This window comes from Microcaecilia unicolor, chromosome 13 (assembly GCF_901765095.1).
Source record: "Microcaecilia unicolor chromosome 13, aMicUni1.1, whole genome shotgun sequence".
Taxonomy (NCBI): Eukaryota; Metazoa; Chordata; class Amphibia; order Gymnophiona; family Siphonopidae; genus Microcaecilia; species Microcaecilia unicolor.
The window spans coordinates 14,602,426-14,623,479 of NC_044043.1; the positions used below are offsets into that span (position 1 = coordinate 14,602,426).

Consider the following 21,054-nt stretch of genomic DNA (forward strand, 5'->3'; position numbering starts at 1 on the left):
TTACTCTGACCTCGTATCTTCCTAGTCTGTTTTACACAGTCTGAGTACTAAGAATCTCCATAATCAGAAGGACACCTGGGATTCAGTGGATATAGGAACATAGTTTATTTACCATCTTACCAATGGCAATACAGGCATTCATATCTGGAACATGGCAGAACAGCGCTTCGCGACACACAGCAGGTGCAGTCTGTCTTCTCTCTTCTCCCTTCTGGCTTTTTATACATTTCTTGTACCATTCATTCCTATGGACCCACACTTTCCCACCACCAGTCTTTGCATGTTATCAGTTGATAATTATGACTTAACATGTTTCCAAATTCTAAGTATCAACATCCTCGCTAGCAATGAGTTCACATGTCTACAACTTCCAAGTCTCAACGTCTGTGACAATATTGAGCTCACACATTAATAGCTTCTGGACATCAACATCTTTTGATTGCAATGACTTCACATCTTCCCAAGTCTCCCTTCAGCCCCCCTGGATGTTCTTGTTTTATGTCAGTCTGACCCACTAGGAGTGGCCTAGTGGTTAGGGTGGTGGACTTTGGTCCTGGGGAACTGAGGAACTGAGTTCGATTCCCACTTCAGGCACAGGCAAGTCACTTAACCCATGTAAGCCGCATTGAGCCTGCCATGAGTGGGAAAGCGTGGGGTACAAATGTAAAAAAAAACAAAAAACATCTTTGCTCCCAACTTTTTATTACTGTCCTGTTAATTGCCTTGTGCACCTGCTGTTTTGAGAACAGATTCCGCCTCCCTGTCAGCTTAATTTCAGCAGCAGTGACCTAATTCGTGTCAGAGATGGTCTTTGATTTTTAGATGCCTAGTTCTCAGCTCTAAGCCTGCCTTGCCCTGTATTTTACCAAGACCAACTAATAGCATTTTTCTACACAACTTGGCTTGCCCAGCAGCTTCTCCCTGAGGCAGGAGCAGTCATACAGCATATGCTTACAGTTTGTCAGTGGATCTGTCCCCACCTCATACACGAGCTTCCTGTTCAATAAGGAATTAGGGCCACAAGCTGCCTCCTAGGCACCTTGTTCTGTAACGTCTACCATCATTACCATTACCCCTGAAGGGGGGGGGGCAGTGCAGTAATTATTGGCACAGGTTGGAAAAACACAGCATTGACCTTTAACTTTTGATCTCTGATGACAATAATGTAGTGAACCACACTAACCACTCACTTCCCTGTTTGGTATATTTTCATACCAGTTTAGTTTTTTAAGTTGTCATTTAATTAAATTATACAAATAAAACGACTGAGCAGCAGCAAGTCTACTGGCTTACAGGAAATTCCCATGCAGGCTCATAATCTTGCTGAGAAAGTTCTAGAGCAGTCTTCCTTTTTTGTATGGAACACAAGTCACATGATGCAGCAGTATGATGGAGAAAAAATATAGGCAAGCAATTAACTTTCTGGATTATTATTAGCTGATTAATTGTTCAGCTAAGGGTATCCCTGGCCAAGTTAAATATGTAGCTATTGAATGCAAGAGGTGATAACTGGTGAAAGGGACTGAATATTGTGAAGTTTCTTCCATTTTTTGTCTACATTTTTACATTGTAGTGGTGTACAGGAATCAAAGCCTACTTGTACATCCTAAAAAAGTTATTTCTGTATATGGGTCTCCTGGCCTAGCTCCACTATTCACTCTTTGTGGCTTCGTAAAGGTTAGGTCTTCTGATTCATGAGCAGTGTATATTCCTTCCTATGCTAGGCCTGTTACTCTGTTTGGTTCTCACAAGTTTAGCCTAATAAGTTGCCATCTTTGTAACATACAATGCTTTCTCAGGAACGGAGGAATGACACTTCAAGGATGCAAATTTGGCTGGAGCTGAGCAGGCCTTTCATATAAGCTGGATATAACCATGGGATGTGGTGAGAGACTGAGGAGGATACAGTGAGCCTAAAGGATGTTTCAGTCTTGGGGAAAGAGGACACAAAGGGATTGTTAGTTTGCTGTGTGACTAACTGCACGCAGTACTGATAGCTAATTAGCCAATGACCACCGATTGTGCACATACACACACATCAGGAGAGACTGATATAATACAGGAACATCCATATATGGCATAGGCTACCTTATGCTTTTAGTTTAGTAGAAATCACATGATTTAGGAGAAACGAAACTTACAAAGGGTACATATGTGATGGCTGGGACAGTGTTAGCTGAGCAGTCTTTGTTATTCAGTGTTTGCGTCTGGCTTTCCTGTCTGACAACCTGCTCCAGGGAGAACAATTACTTTGTATTTGGCTTAGTGAGATACCAATAAAGATTTTACTGGTTGCGCCAACAATTGAGTCTAAATTGTCTCTCTTATTTTTTCAGCCCCCACGGGGCTGAAGTGTTTCCCCCTCCCAAGGGACAGGGCTTACACATCTGGCGCCCTCGGGCAGGGATGTGATTGCCCTTAATAGCCCTTGGACTGTCCCAATAAACTAATCAAAGAAGTCTGAGCTTTTCCTGCAGTGGGACTGTGGAGATTGTTGATAACTCAGAAAAAGAGATTTCTCCGGAGCTAATAGTTTGGAGAACCTGCAGGGTGTGTTGAAGTTCACTACAAAAGGCATGGTGAGTGCATAAGTGTAGTGACCAGTGTGGACGCGTCAAATGCTCAATTGGTGCAAGTTTGGAATTTTGAAGCCAGCTGTTGTAAGTATTGTTATTTCTTTTATGTTGATTTTGATGGGGGAAGTTAATTTTTAGTTCTCAACTACTTTCATTAAGAGTAGGAAATAGTGTATTTCAAATTGTGTGCACCAGTAATTCTTTATTGCAGAAAGCCCTTGTAAATGATTTGTGGACGTGGGAGCAGGATAAAAAGTGAGTATCTGTGCTAAAGTCTAAGGAGGGATTTTTCCTGCCCCATTTCTCTTGTAGTCTTGTTGAGAGCCTTGGATATTTGTGAGAAGGCTAGCAGTTTGTCACAGCATTTATTACTGTTTGCTTTGGAATTAAGTGAGAAAAAGTGGTGGAGTTATTGTACAGACAGGGAGACTGTTTGTCTGGGTTTCCTGTGACGTCACTTAGTAGGGGAAAGAGGGATTTTTTTTGTAGTTGCAAATAGTCTGTGTTACTTGCTCACCGAGAACTGTTTTGTGTCCTAGCACCTTTGATAAAAGACAGCTGTATTTCTTTTCCTCGTTTCCTGACAGTGGTTGTCTGGATTTCAAGCAGCGTTTTTTTCCCCATTTTCTTTCTTTTGCTATCCTTCATCACTATGTGTGGGCGTGAGTGCAGGCTGGCCAGTTTGTATTTTCTTTCAGGGAGATTTCAGCTGCCTGTATATTTAGAGATTCCTGACCTTTATTGTACAGAGACCTTTCCTTTTAAATAAACTGTTTTTCCTGCCTTTTGCTACTTTCTTTCAGTCGTGCAGGTTCGTTTGCTCATTAATTATGTCCTGTATGATTTTTTTTATTTTACTCAAGTCTTAGGCTGTCCCTATTATGGCTGATTTAATTGCATTTTATATTTAAATTACACCACATTTGTTTTCTTTTACAGTATTTGGCATATCATACCATTTGTTATCATACCTTCCAACTGCTTTGTGTTTTAAGGGCCCGATTCAAACAGCAGAGGAATATTTAAATTGCAATACAATCTTTAATTTCCAAATTATTGGCAGTTTCTTGCCTGATCTATATTTTGTAAAGGTCAGCCAAGGATGCGGCTTTGTTGGCTTCATTATGATTTGTACTTTTTTACAGCTCAATTTTATTAGATTAGATTCAAAGCTTGCCATTACTTGTTCTGCATTCTGTGTAGTAGATTTTCTGCCAGGCTCATGCTTTATACCTTTAAATTTAGTTACAAGAAATGTTTGTCTAATGAAATATTAAATGTGTTTAATTCTTAGGCCTCGTGATAAAGGTATGCATACATATGTTCTGTACCCTAGGTAACTGAGATTTCACAGACATACCTCCCAGGAACATTGTAGCTAAATGAGCTTTTACATTATGAAGTTGTTTAGTTTTTTATGTTACTTGCCTGACTGTTTTGTGCTGCTCTAGTTTGCCCTAATTTGTTTAAATTGCCTTCTCTTTCACCGCATAAGAGATACCTTGTTACCATTATCTGAGTGCAAACTTTCCCACTTGTGAATTTGAAAACTTTTTCACCTACCTTACAAATAGCTACTGTTTTCCTCCTTATTTCAGCCACCAGAGGGAACTACCATGATAAAGATTTACAGTTATATTTTGAATTGTAGTGAGTCAAATTGTGAAAAAGATGGATGATAATTCCCATTCATTCTTGGGCAATTCTATGTGAAAGGTTACAGAGATGTTTACATTGTAAAAGTTGTTAGCTGTTAATGTGCAAGTTGGATGCACTGTTTAAAAGTACATATTGTGAAAAGTCACATGGCAGAATATCTAGAAAGTACACTGTACGTTGGTTAGACGGTCTGAGTAAGTGAATATATGTGTGGACATATGTAGAAGTGTTTGAACAGGGAAATGTATATGAATTATGATATACTCTTGCGATAGGCTAGAATAGCAATTGATTTTATTCTAAATTAACTTTATCTAGGTTTGCATAAAGTATAAAACCTGAGAACAGCATTGTGTGTCACGGTTGTACCCCTGTTTCATGCTCTCATTCATCTCACCACCTGGTGGTCAGACCTGGTGGCTGCGATGGACTGTCTGCTGTTTCCCATGTTCCAGAATTCATGCCGGTCCGGTTCGGATCTTCCAGCCTTCCAGACTGGCTTTGGAGTTTTGGAACTTAGCAGCACCCTTACATGGTGAACTCCCTTGTATGTGGCCTTTATTAAGTACCTGGGAACTTTCAGACTTGGCCTTGGCAACAGAGGTCATCAGTTGTGTTCTTGTCCGTGTTGGTCTTTTGTGGTTCCTGCCTTGAAAGCTTGCTTTGCCTGCCTTTGACCCTGCTGGTTTCCTGGTTTATTCTACTGTCTGCTGCCTGCCCAAGACTCTGCTTGTTTCCTGGTTTGTTCTACTGTCTGCTGCCTGCCCAAGACTCTGCTTGTTTCCTGGTTTGTTCTACTGTCTGCTGCCTGCCCAAGACTCTGCTTGTTTCCTGGTTTGTTTTACTGTCTGCTGCCTGCCCAAGACTCTGCTTGTTTCCTGGTTTGTTCTACTGTCTGCTGCCTGCCCAAGACTCTGCTTGTTTCCTGGTTTGTTCTACTGTCTGCTGCCTGCCCAAGACTCTGCTTGTTTCTTGGTTTGTTCTACTGTCTGCTGCCTGCCCAAGACTCTGCTTGTTTCCTGGTTTGTTCTACTGTCTGCTGCCTGCCCAAGACTCTGCTTGTTTCCTGGTTTGTTCTACTGTCTGCTGCCTGCCCAAGACTCTGCTTGTTTCCTGGTTTGTTCTACTGTCTGCTGCCTGCCCAAGACTCTGCTTGTTTCCTGGTTTGTTCTACTGTCTGCTGCCTGCCCAAGACTCTGCTTGTTTCCTGGTTTGTTCTACTGTCTGCTGCCTGCCCAAGACTCTGCTTGTTTCCTGGTTTGTTCTACTGTCTGCTGCCTGCCCAAGACTCTGCTTGTTTCCTGGTTTGTTCTACTGTCTGCTGCCTGCCCAAGACTCTGCTTGTTTCCTGGTTTATTCTACAGATTGCCGCCTGCCTTTGACCCTGCTGGTTTCCTGGTTTATTCTTCTGATTGCTGCCTGCCGGTAGGACTCTGCTCGATTTATGGACTATTCTCCTGCTTCTGCTTAGTGCTTCTGTTCCAGTCCAGCTGCTCCAGTCTGGCCTGTGCCCGTCTGTCTGTGGTCTGCCTTGCCTCCGGTTTGGGTGATTTGCCTGCTGCTCCTCGGTAGTGGCCCAAGGGCTCAATTTTCCTCACCAGCGTGACATTGTGCTAATACCATTTTGTTTATGAACTGGCCAGACATTAAGTAGATTGTTTCACTTGTTGAAAACTGTGACCTTTATGACATCTAATATAATAAAACGCACCGTGAACGTTCTGAAGACAACGTTCTGAAGTCACTCAAACACTTCCTGAAGGGTTCGTGGATTCATGGTGTGAAGCCACCCAGCCGTCTCTGCCCCGCCCTCGCGTCAAACGTCATGACGTCGAGGGCGGGAAAAAAAAACGGATCGCGAGGGCGGAAAAAAAAAACAAACAAACTGATTGCACCCACGCACGGTGCGTTTTAGTATATTAGATTTACCTCCGTGGTGGCGGTTCCGGCAGCGCAGCGTCAGGGAAGGAGGTGGCGCTCCCGACGTCTCTAGACTTTCCTGCGCTGTGTTCCGCCTTCTTCTGACGTCAAGGATGACGTCAGAAGAAGGCGGAACAAAGCGAAGGGAAGGCTAGACATCCGGAGCACCGCCTCCTTCCCTGACGCTGCGCTGCCGGAACCGCCACCACGGAGGTAAATTTAAAAAGAAAAACAAAAGAAAAGGGATGTTGGGGGGGAGAGAAGAGGGTGGGCAGTAAAGTTGAACAATGGGAGTAGGAGGGCAGGGGAGAAACGACAGCATGGATGCGAAGGGGGGGGGGCATGGATGCGAAGGGGGGGGGGAAGAAGAGGGCGGGCCAGGCTGGGACATGGGAGAGAGAGGAGCATGGATGCGAGGGGGGGTCATGGAAGGAAGAGAGGGGAATTGCTGGAAAAGGAAGAATGGAGGGGGCAGGGGACAGAGGAGCATGGATGGGCATGGATTGGGAGGGCAGGCCTCAGGGAGAGAGTGAAATTGCTGGAAAGGGATGAATGGAGGGGGCAGGGGACAGAGGAGCATGGATGGGCATGAATTGGGAGGGCAGGGCCAGGGAGAGAGGGGAATTGCTGAATAGGGATGAATGGAGGGGGCAGGTGACAGAGGGGCATGGATTGGAAGGGCAGGGCTCAGGGAGAGAGGGGAATTGCTGAATAGGGATGAATGGAGGGGGCAGGTGACAGAGGAGCATGGATGGGCATGGATTGGGAGGGCAGGGCTCAGGGAGAGAGGGGAATTGCTGGATAGGGATGAATGGAGGGGACAGATGGGCATGGATGGATATAGATTGCAGGGCAGGGCTCAGGGAGAGAGGGGAATTGCTGGATAGGGATGAATGGAGGGGGCAGGTGACAGAGGAGCATGGATGGGCATGGATTGGGAGGGCAGGGCTCAGGAAGAGAGGGGAATTGCTGGATAAGGATGAATGGAGGGGGCAAGGGACAGATGGGCATGGATTGGGAGGGCAGGGCTCACACTCTCTCTCTCATATACAATGTCTTTCTGACTCTCACTCTCACACACTCTGTCTCACACTGTATCACATTCACTCTCTATGTGCCACACAGTCACTCACACACTCGCTTGGTCTCATACACTCACTCTCACACACACTCTCTCTCTCGCACACACACACTCTCTCACACTGTGTCTCACATACACACTTGCACACACTCTCATTCTCACACACACACTCTCTCACAAACACACTCACACCCAGACTCACTCTCTCTCTCTCACACACACACACTCACACTTTCACTCTGTCTCTCACACAGTCACTCTCACATACACTCTCCCAAACATACACACTCCGAGGAAAACCTTGCTAGCGCCCGTTTCATTTGTGTCAGAAATGGGCCTTTTTTACTAGTTATGCCTATAAACAACTATTAAGTCCTCATTGTTCTGCTCTGTTTACTTGTTTTATTGTTTTCATTCAAAGCACCCTTATTTATTGTACGTTGACATCCTTCTGAAGCATGATGCGAGACCCAATCTATACAGGACCGTATAGTCTCCAAACAGTGACACCTACAGCTGCGTTGCTGGAAGGAGAATTTCGTTGGACACATTAGTGTGATTTAAGACCTGATCCATTTACTGGATGAGCTGTTGAACTCTACCCCAGTTATTACACTGTTGCTTTGATTGCAGGATTTTTGCTTTTATGTAATTTGTTACATGTTGAGTTATAATGCTTTCTGTCTGCTTACTAGGTGTACACTCATATGTTTATTCCTTTATTCAGTTAGCACCAGCAGCTTTAACATTACCAAAGCAATGGATTGATTCATGTTTCATAATCTTTCTGTTGCCTACATAATAAGCTTTGTGTTGTCTATTTCATAGCCAAATGTTTTTGTTTCTAATTTTCTGAATATGCCCTCTTATCCTTCAACTACTGGATGCTGTCTTCCTTCTTAGGCAGATCGCCATTTCTAAGTGTGCATCCCATACTAGATGTACAGATCCCATTTCTTTAGGAATTGCCTTTGCAAACAAAATAGCCAGAGAAGCTGCACTAACTGTCCCTTTACATGACAGTCTTTTCCAGATAAAGAAATAACCTTCCTGGATCTGGCACTCAACATGAGAGATGGTAACAATAGTAATAATAATATTTACAGCATACGGGTATTCACAATACTCTAGATTTTTCTGTTCATAATGTATGCTCTGTGCTAAGTACAATTTTCAGGGAGAACAGGATTGACTCCCTTTGAAATTCTGTTTGTCAGGCAGTATGTAATCCCTCAGTTTGCCTCACTGGAAAAGAGGTATGATGAGGCTGAGACTGGGTCAAGCATGAGACTGGGTCCTAATCAAGGTCATCAAGAGGGAAAACTGGGCTTTGCCCCGTTAGGACAGTCCATATCAAGTACTCCAGAGCACCCCCACAGCAGTACACACAGCTGAACGAAGTACCTGGGTACACTTATCACACTGCTATAAGGTTGCAGAGCCTGGAGCTGTGATTAAGCAACCAGAGTAGACCACCTTCTTGCAAGGGTAAGCCTGGCTACAAAGGGGAGGTGTTTCAATAGGAACCCTCGTCGCAAACCTGGTGAAGAAAACAACAACCCAAGCGAGACTTTAGGGTCGAAATGGAGGCCTTAACATCTGATCCAGATGACCCACGTGAACAATTGACTGAGACAACAGTGTGGAGTCCCTTTGGACGCCTGGAAAAGAGGAGAGCAATCAGGACCTTGACCGACAGACAGATAACAATCAGGTTGGTCCTAGGAACCATCTGTGATATACTTCTTATCATCCTCCTGTTCCATGTTATGCACAGAGTCAACAGTACACCACATCCTGGAGACCAGGAAAGGAATAATTCCCAATACCACTTCAATCGGATGCTGGAGGACTTCACTTAAGATTGATACCTCATTCCTGCAGCTCGAGTAATATACAAAGTTTGAACTGCTCCTGTCTATTCTGAACCCTTTCGCATTGGAACTCTTACCCCAACATCATCTTTCCTTGAAGGAGATTCTTCCTGGACCCATCTATCTGATCTTCGCCCTTCACCTACTTTTTTTTCTGGAACTTGACAAGGACTTGTTTATTTTGGACTTTGCATTTTGGACTTTTACCATAATGAAGTATTTGCCATAATGAAATATTTGTTTTTATTCTTACAACTCTTTGCTGTTCTCCTATTCTTGTTGCTCACTCTCCACCCTCTGTCTCTCTTCTTACCATTAATACTTCTCCTGATGTGTCTGCAGCTTCTGTTGCCTTGTCTTCTAATGCTTGGTATCATATGTTGTCTGCTACTATACAAGTTAACTATTCCTGTATTACGGTTAACTGTACTGAATTCTTTATTAGTTGTATTAATCGTCCTCTATCTTTCTCCTGTCTTTGCAACTTATCCTCTTATTTCGACTCTTCTATGTATTTCCATTTCTGGCACAGGTCAACACTTAGTTCAAGTATTGTCTTGTGTGACAGCTATTCCTTTTACTTCTTCTTGTGCTGTTTTTCCTTTTATGGATATTTTCAGGCAGTGTTACACTTACTTATACCCTTATATTCCTGGGACTGCTTCTGGTATCTGTACACCTGTGCGCTTGTTTTCCCTTGTTGCTGTTTTTCATGTTTCTGATTTTCCTTTTCTTTGTAAGTGAACTAAGAGGTCTAATTATTTTGCTTCCTCTGAAACTTCTATTCCTGCTAAATTTCGTTTATTTTCTAGCACTGAACTTGGTGCAGTTTCTTTCTTTACTCCTGGCTTGCAGGCCACTACTAATGCTAAGTGGCTTCAGAAAATTCATATGACATGTTGAAATTTCTGCTCATCCTGTTGATTTTTCTGCTGATGCCTGGTTTTCAGGTTTGTGTCCTTGTGTAAGAAATATGACATCATAGTTTTAATTGCTCATATACCCACTTTTACTCATGTTACCATACCATTGCTTCATGCTTCCCCTTACACATATCATCCTCTCCTGCACCCCATTTTTGTCCTCTTAAATTCTATTTTTTTTCTTTTTAATCATTGGGGTTTTTTAGCCTAAACATCCCTTGTGCCTTTTTCTCTCTGATGCACTTCCAGTACTGGCTCTGAAGAACCCAGTCCTCCCCTCCCGTCTTCCACCTCTGTGTGTGTTCCGTGTGTGTGAAAGGCCTCATGCTCCTCACTTTTCGGCCTTTCAAGAGGGAAATGTATATTCCTACATTAGGCCTGTTACAAAAGCCTTTACATTTCTCTGTTTGGTTCTTACAAGTTAGCCTAATAAGTTGCCATCTTTGTAACATACAGTGCTTTCTCAGGAACTGAGGAATGACACTTCAAGGATGCAAATTTGGCTGGAACTGAGCAGGCCTTTCATATAAGCTGGATATAACCTTGGGATGTGGTGAGAGACTGAGGAGGATACAGTGAGCCTAAAGAATGTTTCAGTCTTGGGGAAAGAGGACACAAGGGGATTGTTAGTTTGCTGTGTGACAGCACGCAGTACTGATAGCTAATTAGCCAATGGCCACCGACTGTGCACGTACACACACATCAGGAGAGACTGATATAATACAGGAACATCCATATATGGCACAGGCTATGGTACAGGCTAACTTATGCTTTTAGTTTAGTAGACATCACATGATTTAGGAGAAACAAAACTTACAAAGTGTATATATGTGATGGCTGGGACAGTGTTAGCTGAGCAGTCTTTGTTATTCAGTGTTTGTGTCTGGCTTTACTGTCTGACAGCCTGCTCCAGAGAAAACAATTACTTTGTATTTGGCTTAGTGAGATACCAATAAAGATTTTTCTGGTTGCGCTAACAACTGAGTCTAAATTGTCTCTCTTAGTTTTTCAGCCCCCACGGGGCTGAAGTGTTCCCCCCTCCCAAGGGACAAGGGAGAGGGCTAACACAGCAGCTACAGCTGTCTCCTATGCCAGTCTCTTGATTCACATCCTTCTCTGTTAAAATTTGAATAAGTAAGATATGTATTTCCTGCCTATAATTCAGAAAAGCTGGCATAAACTTTCTTTCTTATTCTATGTCCCACTAGGTAGAGGAGATACGAGGATTCATCGATAAAATTGCTGAAAATGTGGAAGAAGTCAAGAGAAAACACAGTGCTATACTGGCTGCACCCAACCCAGATGAAAGTAAGCCACAAGGTTCATTCTTGTAGCTGCTGGTGATGCAGGGAGCTTTGAAGCAGAGAATGCTCTCTGATCTAACAGAGTTTAGACTACATTAGCACATGAATCCAATAGGCTTGTCCTGTAAAGTGTTTTTATCTCATGCATGATAACCAATGTGTTATTGTGAGTGCTTACATTTTGGCTCACTCTTTGTCTCCACCAAATATAAGCTGTCTGATGTTATCCATAAAAGATGAGTACCATGTGCTTTAATATGTGAGTATGGCACGTTATTGATACTCTGGAAAGTTAGAAATGCATTTTCAGCAGAATTGTTCTCCTAAATAGAGGAGACTGGAACGTGGTATAAATCCCCCCTCTCCAAGTTGCAAAGTATGAAACTAAATATGCTCAAAATATAGACATCCTCAAATGAATTTCCAGCTTTAGGAACTTACTTTACTGCTGATTTTTTAATTCTAAGTAGCTAAACTTAGCCTCTGACCTGTCATGCTTAAAAGGCAGACCTAAATCTAAGCAGCCTAAATTTAGATTCAGTTTTAGCTGCAGCATTTAATTTTTTTTTTCTTGTGGTTTTTTGAAAAGTTGTAAATATAACTGCTGTATTGATTTGGGAGCTGGGAAAGGAAGGGGTTGATAAATTTTTGCAATGTGCTGCAGGGAGGTGGGATGTTGAGTTTCGAAATGCTGAGCTCCAGATACGGTCTAACAGAGGGGGATAGGTTTGCGTATTGTCACCAGGGAGAGTGCTCCCGGTGCATCAAGAAACAAATGTCCACCAGCAACTTCTATCTTAAGGCTTTTATTCCATGCAGGTTTCTAGTAGACCTGATACACAGTTCCAGCAACAGCATTCACCTTCAATCTTAAGCACATGTAAGCCACCTGAAAGTGTGTGGCACATAGTCCCCTTTAAGCAGGCTATCAGCACATATCAGGATTCAATACAGGCTCACAATCAGCTTCAGTCTGGGCTCTTTATCCAGTGCACAATAAACAGTAGTTCAATTCCAAATAGAAGCAGTCCATTCAATTCATCATCACATTAAATCACAAAGCAGCAGTTTCTACCTTCTACTCTCTTCACCTTCATAAGGGTTCCATACTTTAGGGACTTCTCATACCCAAGGAATTCCACCTTACATCAGTTCCACTGGTAGATTCAATACTTTAGGGACCTCTCTTACCCAAGGGTTTTTAGCCTGCACAACTTTAGGGACTTTCCCTTACCCAAGGGTTTTCAGCCTGCATCTGCTTCACTCTACCCTCTTCTCTCCTTCTGCTTCTCCCCCCCTGGGACTCCTTCCCACCTGCCTAATCAATCTGTGGCTTATGCTCTCACAACCAATCATTCTCCTCTCATTAGCTTCCCCCACACCTATACCAGCTGAGTTGAGCATTAGACTAATGCACACAGGGCTTCCTATCTCTCTTTCCCCCTAGTGGCAGCCAATCTACACATCCTACTAGCTTACACCCCTGCCTTCCCTTATTGCAGCTAGGAGTCCAGTCCAGGTTTTCCATCTCACCCCCTGGCTCCTTGCCTGCAATGCCTTCTGGGACTTGTATTTCAGACTGAAACTGCCTTAACCCAACTATCCTGGATGTGACTCTAACACAGTATGTACAGGTTCAACATTTTGTGGGGGCACTTGGATGGAAGGGGGTAAATCCCCAGGAGAGGGAATGTTTAGAAAATTTGTGGATAATTCTGAGAAGGGTTCCCAGACCTATATCAGTAATTTATAGATTTTTTAGGGGCAGTGATTCAAGGGCATTTGGGTTTCAAAGGGCATTGGAAGAAGATTTGGGTTGTAAATTTTCTGACCTGGAATGGGAGACTATTTGTCGAGAGGTATATAGAGCATCTGTGTGTGTCTTGGTACAGGAGAATGCGTATAAAGTTCTTACCAGATGGTACTATACACCAGAAAGGTTGCAGAAAATGTATCTGGGAACGTTGGATAGATGTTGGAGGTGTGGGAGGCATAAGGGTTCCTTCCTTCACATCTGGTGGACATACTCTTGGGTGGTGGATTTTTGGCATGGGGTGGTGAAAGGATTGATTAAATTGACAAATTTGGTATGTGGGCCTCGGGAATGTCTTTTGGGTTTATATAATGAGAGGGAATCTTGGGAGGTTAGTAAATGGCTTCATTGGGGTTTTGCGGCTGCCAAATGTCTTATAGCCAGCAGGTGGAAATCTTCGAATTCTCCTACGTCGGAGGAGTGGAAGGATAAATTGGGACAATTAATACATATGGAATACCTTACCGCATACAGAAGGGAGGGGCCTTTGAAATGTAAAGGGGGGTGGGCTAGGTTAAAAGCGGGGGTACAGAACATATAGGGGCCTTTTCAGGGGGTGAAGGGAGCTTAAGGGAGGTGCTCTGGGTGGGGGGGGGGGGGCGGGAGGGCAGGTTTGGGGGAGGGAGGGGGGAGTTTTGGGGGGGATGGGAGTATTATGCATAAAACTATACACTTGTGCATTCTTGGCTTGGGGATGTAATAGAGGGCTCCTGCGAGGGCCATGGGGTGTAATTTGTGTTGGTAATTGGTTTTGGTGGGGTGATGTTTACTTGTTATGGAGTATTTGTTTTTTCAATAAAAAATTTAAAGTTAAAAAAATATATATAGCTGCTGTATTGACACCCCTTTTGTTTTAATAACTGTCCCTAATTTTAAATATTGTACAAACCTTTACATACAATGGTACTTCTCATTCTTCTGGCAATGGTAGCATTCACTTCTAACAAACTACTGTATATCTAAATCATCTTTATAAGAGTGGAAATCCTTTGTATAAAACTCTTTATCCCAGTCTAAGCCTCGTTTTCCTTTCATTCACATGTCATCCTTTGTCTTATGCTAAAAGGCAAAGGTTGTGTAATGCCCCCTTGTGGACAACCCTAGGTCCAGGGCTGACCTGGTTGGAGTCTCCCTTGAGCAGGCTGTATCTGGCCCTGTAATAGTTGGCACCTGGTGTCTCCACCTAGGGAAGAAAGGTGTTAGCAGGTGGGATTTCCTTTCTTTCTCCCCAGGGAATTCAAAAAAGACTGCTATGAACAAGATTGGCTGAAATATTAATCAGTTTATTGAACTATTTACATCTTATACTTTATGAAGCATTAAGACATTTGCTAATGAAGTATTTGTGATAATTAGCTTAAGTTCTTTGATTTAATGGTTCTTAATAAGCAAACTACTAAACAACTTTAAACAGTACTCTTTGAACCCAGTTAAGTCTCCGTGCCAATGTGGCAGCTTTAAACACCTCTCCCTGGTCCGTTATTAAGTCTTTTTATTAGAGTGGGAGTATTACCTATGTCCCCTTTCTTTCTTTACTGGGGTTTTCTCATGTCCATCCCCACCAGGTCCCTCAGAACTCATCCTCCTGTTGGAGCACTCTGGACATCCAATGAGGGCTGAGTCAGTCTGGCTTGGCCAGTCTCTGCTGCGGAGCCCCAAGTACTGATTGCATTGCCAGGATCGTCCACCAGGTCTCGGAGTTCCAGTTGTGCTAGGAGCCTCTCTGTTGCTGGGTCTCCTTGGCCCTGAGCTGGATCCACATGGTCACTCTGCTCCAAGCCTTCTCCCAAGGGCCACTCTACCACTGGACCTTAGACCCCAGAAGCCTTACATCTTACACTGAGCTGCTCCCAAGGACCTCCTTGACCTGAGCCTGCTCTCAAGGGCTGGTCAGCTTCTCGGCTTCAGGCACCAATTGTGCCCTCAACAGCATTTTTTTTCTTCTCTGAGTGTGCTCCCAAGGGCTGCTCCACTGCCGTCTTTAAGAGGAGTCTCCGGGGATCCCCACTGCAGACTGAATATTGACTGGGCAGTTTCCTCCTTTTCTCATGAGGGTGGTTCTACTCATGGCCAACTTGTCTCTGGGAGCCTTGTCACTACATGAGGAGACCTCCCTTGGAGAGCTTTGAGGGTGTTATTGGGCTGCTTGTGAGCCCTAGAGGTTGGGCTCAGAGCAGGCCTCTCATGCCTCCAGGTGCTTGGTTGGGGGAGGGGGGCGACTTGCGATGGTTTCCATTCAATTTTTAGCATACTCAGGTGGAGGAGTGGTTAGTGGTTAGGGTGGTGGACTTTGGTCCTGGGGAACTGAGGAACTGAGTTCGATTCCTGGCACAGGCAGCTCCTTGTGACTCTGGGCAAGTCACTTAACCCTCCATTGCCTGCCGCATTGAGCCTGCCATGAGTGGGAAAGCGCGGGGTACAAATGTAACAAAAAAAAAAAAGGCCATTTAAGTTTTGCTTTGATTGCATTTTCTTTCTGTATAGAGATCCTCTGTGTTCATGACACAGGTTTTTTAATTATGTCAGTGTTTTTGTCCCCACCTTTCCAACATGATGGTATTTCAGGTAGCCACTACCTTCTGTATGAAAAAGTATTTTCTGATGTTACTCCTAAGTCTACCACCCTGCAACCTCAATTCATGTCTACAGCTTTCCTGTCTCTGAAAAAGATTTGCTTGTATATTAATACCTTTCAAGTGTTTAAACTTCTGTATTATATCTTCCCCTTTCCTTTAGGGTATACATATTCAAGTCATAGTAGCATAGTAGATGACAGCAGATAAAGACCTATACGGTCCATCCAGTCTGCCCAGCAAAATAAACTAATTTTCAGGGTACAGACTGTAGAAGTCTGCATGTCACTGGCCTTGTTCTCCAAGGTCTTCAAGTCTGTTCTCATACATCTTTTGGCGCAAACCCCATATCATTTTTGTCAACTTCCTCTGAACCGCTTCAAGTCTTTATATTCTTAGTGAATGTATGACTTTCAAAATTGAATTGACTGGCCACCTTCTATTCTTTGGAGATAGGTTTGAATAGGAGTGCTTAGCTGCATCCCTTGCTCGGCAGGAGCCATATGTGTATATTTACCTTATGGCAGCAAATAACCTTTCTAATTCCTGGAGAGTTAAGGAACTTGAATGGTATTCATCTGCAAACAAACCTTTTCCGTAGATAGGAAGGCGGTAGAACTAGAGGACATGAAATGAGATTGAAGAGGGGCAGACTCAAGAAAAATGTCAGGAAGTATTTTTTTACGGAGAGAGTGGTGGATACTTGGAATGCCCTCCCGTGGGAGGTGGTGGAGACGAAAACGGTAACGGAATTCAAAAATGCGTGGGATAAACATAAAGGAATCCTGTTCAGAAGGAATGGATCCTCAGAAGCTTAGCGGAGATTGGGTGGCAGAGCTAGTGGTGGGAGGCGGGGCTGGTGCTGGACAGACTTCTACAGTCTGTGCCCTGAAAATGGCAGAAACAAATCAAAGTCAGGTATACACAAAAAGTAGCACATATGAGTTTATCTTGTTGGGCAGACTGGATGGACCATTCAGGTCTTTTTTCTGCCGTCATCTACTGTGTTACTATGTATAGAATATCTTCACAAAACAGGATTGGTGACTTTCAATGTCAGAGGCTCAAGGCCCATTCCAGTTGATCGTTCATGTTCTGTATCCTCCCTGGGTATGTTTTCCCTCTGGTCCTAGGTCCTGAGATCCGTTTGTGGTATCTGAGACTCGACACCTTAGGTATTTCCTTATTCAGTAGTCGTTTAAGGGAAGTAAAGCATTGGCGATAGGACCTTGTGTTGCCATATAATATCCATTGCAGTGTTCACCATGTAAGGAGAGAGACTTAAGCACTATAGCACAGCTCTGCCAGTGGCCCAAAGTCCTATGATATGTACTGGGAGTTCCTGTTCAGACTGAAGGCAGGGCTTCTTTCTGGATGGATATATAGATATTTTTATTTGTTTGCTTGTTTATTTGATATGCCGCCTTTAGACGACAAGCAGATGAAGGCGGTTTACAATATAATAAAAAATAAAAGCAAGGAAAGGAACTACACAAGCACACAGACAAAGGCTGTGAGATGGATTGATTTTTGGACCTTATGAGCAGGACATCCCAATTCGACTTGGGCATTCTTTTGAAAATGCCCCTCCACATTTGTAATTGCTTTTGGGTGGATTAGTGTGGGAGCAGTGCATCAAGTAGGTCATTCCTTGGGTGCAATTTTTGTGTCGGGGATTGATGGAAAAAAATTGGATATTCTTGATTGGTCTGTTCTGCTACCCTGGACTGACTATTATCTTGCAATGCTTTCTATTCAATTGGATGAGGACATAAATTGATTAAATGTTAGGAAGAAATTTTATTAGAGTGAAATTTGATGTAGATCAGGTAATATGCAATTTCTTTACAATTTGAGAATTTACTAGAGATCAAATGGTTACATTTTTGAATATGACTTTGGGTGATGACTTTGATAACATTGGTCCATTGAAATAGGTAATGCCATCGAGGAAGGAGTATTCCCCTGGTTTAATGATGTATTATTAATGATGAAAAGAGTACAGAAGATTGGAATGACTGTGTTTTAAGTTATATAAAGAGGAAATTGCTTAAAGAAAATGTTTATATAATTCAAATAAGAGCACAAAATGGTACTAAAGAAATGTTTAAGACAATAGATGAGATATTAAAGGCCTCTAATGTCAAGAGGGATAGATTGATGGGAATATCGGTGCTCTTTGAGGAAAACAAATTAGTACTTTGGAGATGTGGTGAGGAGGGGGGAGGAATAGGGAGGCTAGGGTCACACCTCAGGGTGGTCAAGTGGATTGAATTGGACAGTGGTATATCAAGTATGAAAAGGAGTTCTGCCATTAAATCTACTCCTTATCGCTGATCCACCTAACACTAACCCCACTCGCAGAAAGTAACACCATACCAATACTACATAACTATATCATAGACTGAACAGATACACCACACCTCACCACACTGACAACAACCAAAACGATGGAAGAACACAAACAGACAACCTCAACAGAAGGGAATGAAAGATCATAAAAAATCCACACAAACTAAGAAACGACAACTGGCAAAAGTCCACATAACACTGAACACAGAAGACCCATGCCACAAAATTCAAGTACGTTACATTAATACCAGATCCAGTCTGTTACTATTGTTGTTTTGTTTACCACGGATCATGTCAGAAAAACTTGATCTACTCTTAATCACTGAAACCTGGATCCATGGTCAAGAGGACCCTATGATTCTAAACCTATGCCCTCCAGGTTACAAAATCACTAACTGGACCAGAATGGAAAAGAGAGGCGGAGGCATAGCACTAATATATCGATCCCATTTTACCATCGAAACCACTGCCGAGTCCATAACAACCCAACTCGAAATAGCCTCAATCAAAATCCACCACAAAACCCTGATCGACCACCTAAATTGCGTACTGTTTTACAAACCACCATGCAATTGGAACGAAAGCCAGTCAATCTTCATGGACTTAATTTCAAATACTTGTGTATCCAACACCAATATACTAGTATTAGGAGACATTAACCTACACCTAGAAGACCCAAACTCTACCAACGCATGAGAATGCAAGGACTTCCTTCACTTATGGGATCTTAAATGGCCACACATGCAAACAACCCATGTGAAAGGACACACACTTGACCTCATCTTATACAAACTGTCCACAGACTAGAACCTAATAATAACAGAAACTAAATGGACAGAATACCATGGACTGACTATTACAAACTAAACCTATCCCTAAAATGGCGGAAAAGGGGTTCTCTTCACATACGAGAACACATAACCCACAGCACAAGAGGCCAAATAGACCCAGAAACATTCTGGCAACAGATATACAATAACGACTGGACAACTCAAACGGACTCTATATACTACCTCTCAGAATGGGATAAAAGATGTAGAAGCATATTAGATGAAATAGCACCCTTATGAACAAGAACCTCACGCAGACATAACTCGATACCATGGTTCAACGAAGAACTGAAAAAATTAAAATCACAGTCCAGGAAACTCGAACGCGCATGGCAAAAAAAAATAAAAGATGAATACAAACTCAACGCATGGAAACAAATACAAAGAAAATACAAATACGCAATAAGACAGACCAAAAAGTCATACTATAAAACTAAAATAGGGCCGGACTACAAAGACATGAAGAAACTATACCAACTCGTGAACAAACTACTAGACATAACTTCGGCCACCAAAACCAATACTGACATCCCATCTGCAGACAATCTTGCTAAATACTTCAATGAAAAAATTGCAACCCTGCGCAAAACTTTACCTCAGGACAACACGGATACCGAAAACTTCATCGATGGTTTGGACCCAACCCCTGGTGAATACCCAGCGGACCGAACCTGGTCAAACTTCGCTGTCCTCATCCGCCGATACAGTAACCCAGGCGATTAACAGCGATTAACAGGTTCTACAACACTCACTGTCAGTTGGATACCTGCCCCAGTTACCTAATAAAATCTGCCCCCCACCACTTCACATCCCACTTCACATCCCACTTCATGCTTCAACAAGGTCTCTTCCCTAAGAAAAAAGGCAACATCCTACTCACCCCTACCCCAAAAGACACCAAGAAAAAACCGAATGACATCACCAACTACCGCCCAGTAGCATTTATCCCACTGGTAGTCAAATTAATGGAAAGTATGGTAACCAAACAACTTTATGATTACATAAACAAATTCACAATACTACATGAATCACAATCAGGATTTCGGCTCCTACATAGCACCAAAACAGTATTTAATTACTCTCCTAACTAACTTCAAGCAGGAAATAGCAACAGGTAAAAGCATACTTCTTCTCCAATTCGACATGTCTAGTGCGTTCGACATGGTCAACCATAAAGTACTACTAAGACTCCTAGATTACTTCGGGATTGGTGGAAACACGCTTAAATGGATCAAGGGTTTCCTAACCACTAGAACATATCAAGTGAAATCAAGATCAACCATATCATCACCATGGAAAGCAGACTGCGGAGTACCACAAGGATCATTATTATCACCAATCCTTTTCAACCTTATGATGACCCCACTAGCTAAGTCTTTATCCAACCAAGGCCTTAACCCATTCATCTACGCAGACAATGTCACAATAAACATCCGTTACAAACACGATCTGGCAAAATCACCAACGAAATCAAGCTCAGCTTGAACATCATGGACTCCTGGGCAAATGCATTCCAACTAAAACTCAATACAGAAAAAACACACTGTCTCACCATCTCATCCCAATACAACACGTATAAACCCACAAACATAAACACCCCAGGATACACCCTTCCTATCTCAGACAGCCTGAAAATTCTCGGCGTTACAATTGACCAGAACCTCTCACTAGAGAACCAAGCAAAATCCACAATAAAGAAAATGTTTCACTCAATGTGGAAACTCAATTGCATGAAACCATTCTTCCCGAGGGAAATATTCCGCAACTTGATACAATCAATGGTACTAAGCCACGCAGACTACTGCAATGGAATTTATGTGGGATGCAAAGAACAAATCATAAAGAAACTTCAGACCGCTCAAAACACAGCAGCCAGGCTTATATTTGGAAAAACGCGGTTTGAAAGCGCCAAACTCCTCTGAGAAAAACTGCACCGGCTCCCAATCAAAGAATGTATTGCTTTCAAAATCTGCACCTTGGTTCATAAAATTATTTACAGTGAAGCCCCGGGATACATGACAGACCTCAGAGACCTGCCAACCAGAAACACAAGGATCAGCTCGAACATACCTAAATCTCCACTACCCAAGCTGCAAAGAAATCAAATACAAATCAACTTATGCATCCAGCTTTTCCTATTTAAGCGCAC

The 21,054-nt window shown here is 42.9% G+C and overlaps 1 protein-coding gene across 2 annotated transcripts in view; it reads left to right on the forward strand.

Moving 5' to 3' along the window:
* STX1A (syntaxin 1A) overlaps positions 1-21,054 on the forward strand; it is a 557,770-nt gene that overhangs the window by 182,323 nt on the left and 354,393 nt on the right. For both annotated transcript variants that reach the window (XM_030185767.1, XM_030185768.1), the window contains exon 3: positions 11,242-11,341. In XM_030185767.1, the coding sequence (XP_030041627.1) occupies positions 11,242-11,341 (100 nt within the window). The remainder of the gene's footprint in view (positions 1-11,241; positions 11,342-21,054) is intronic.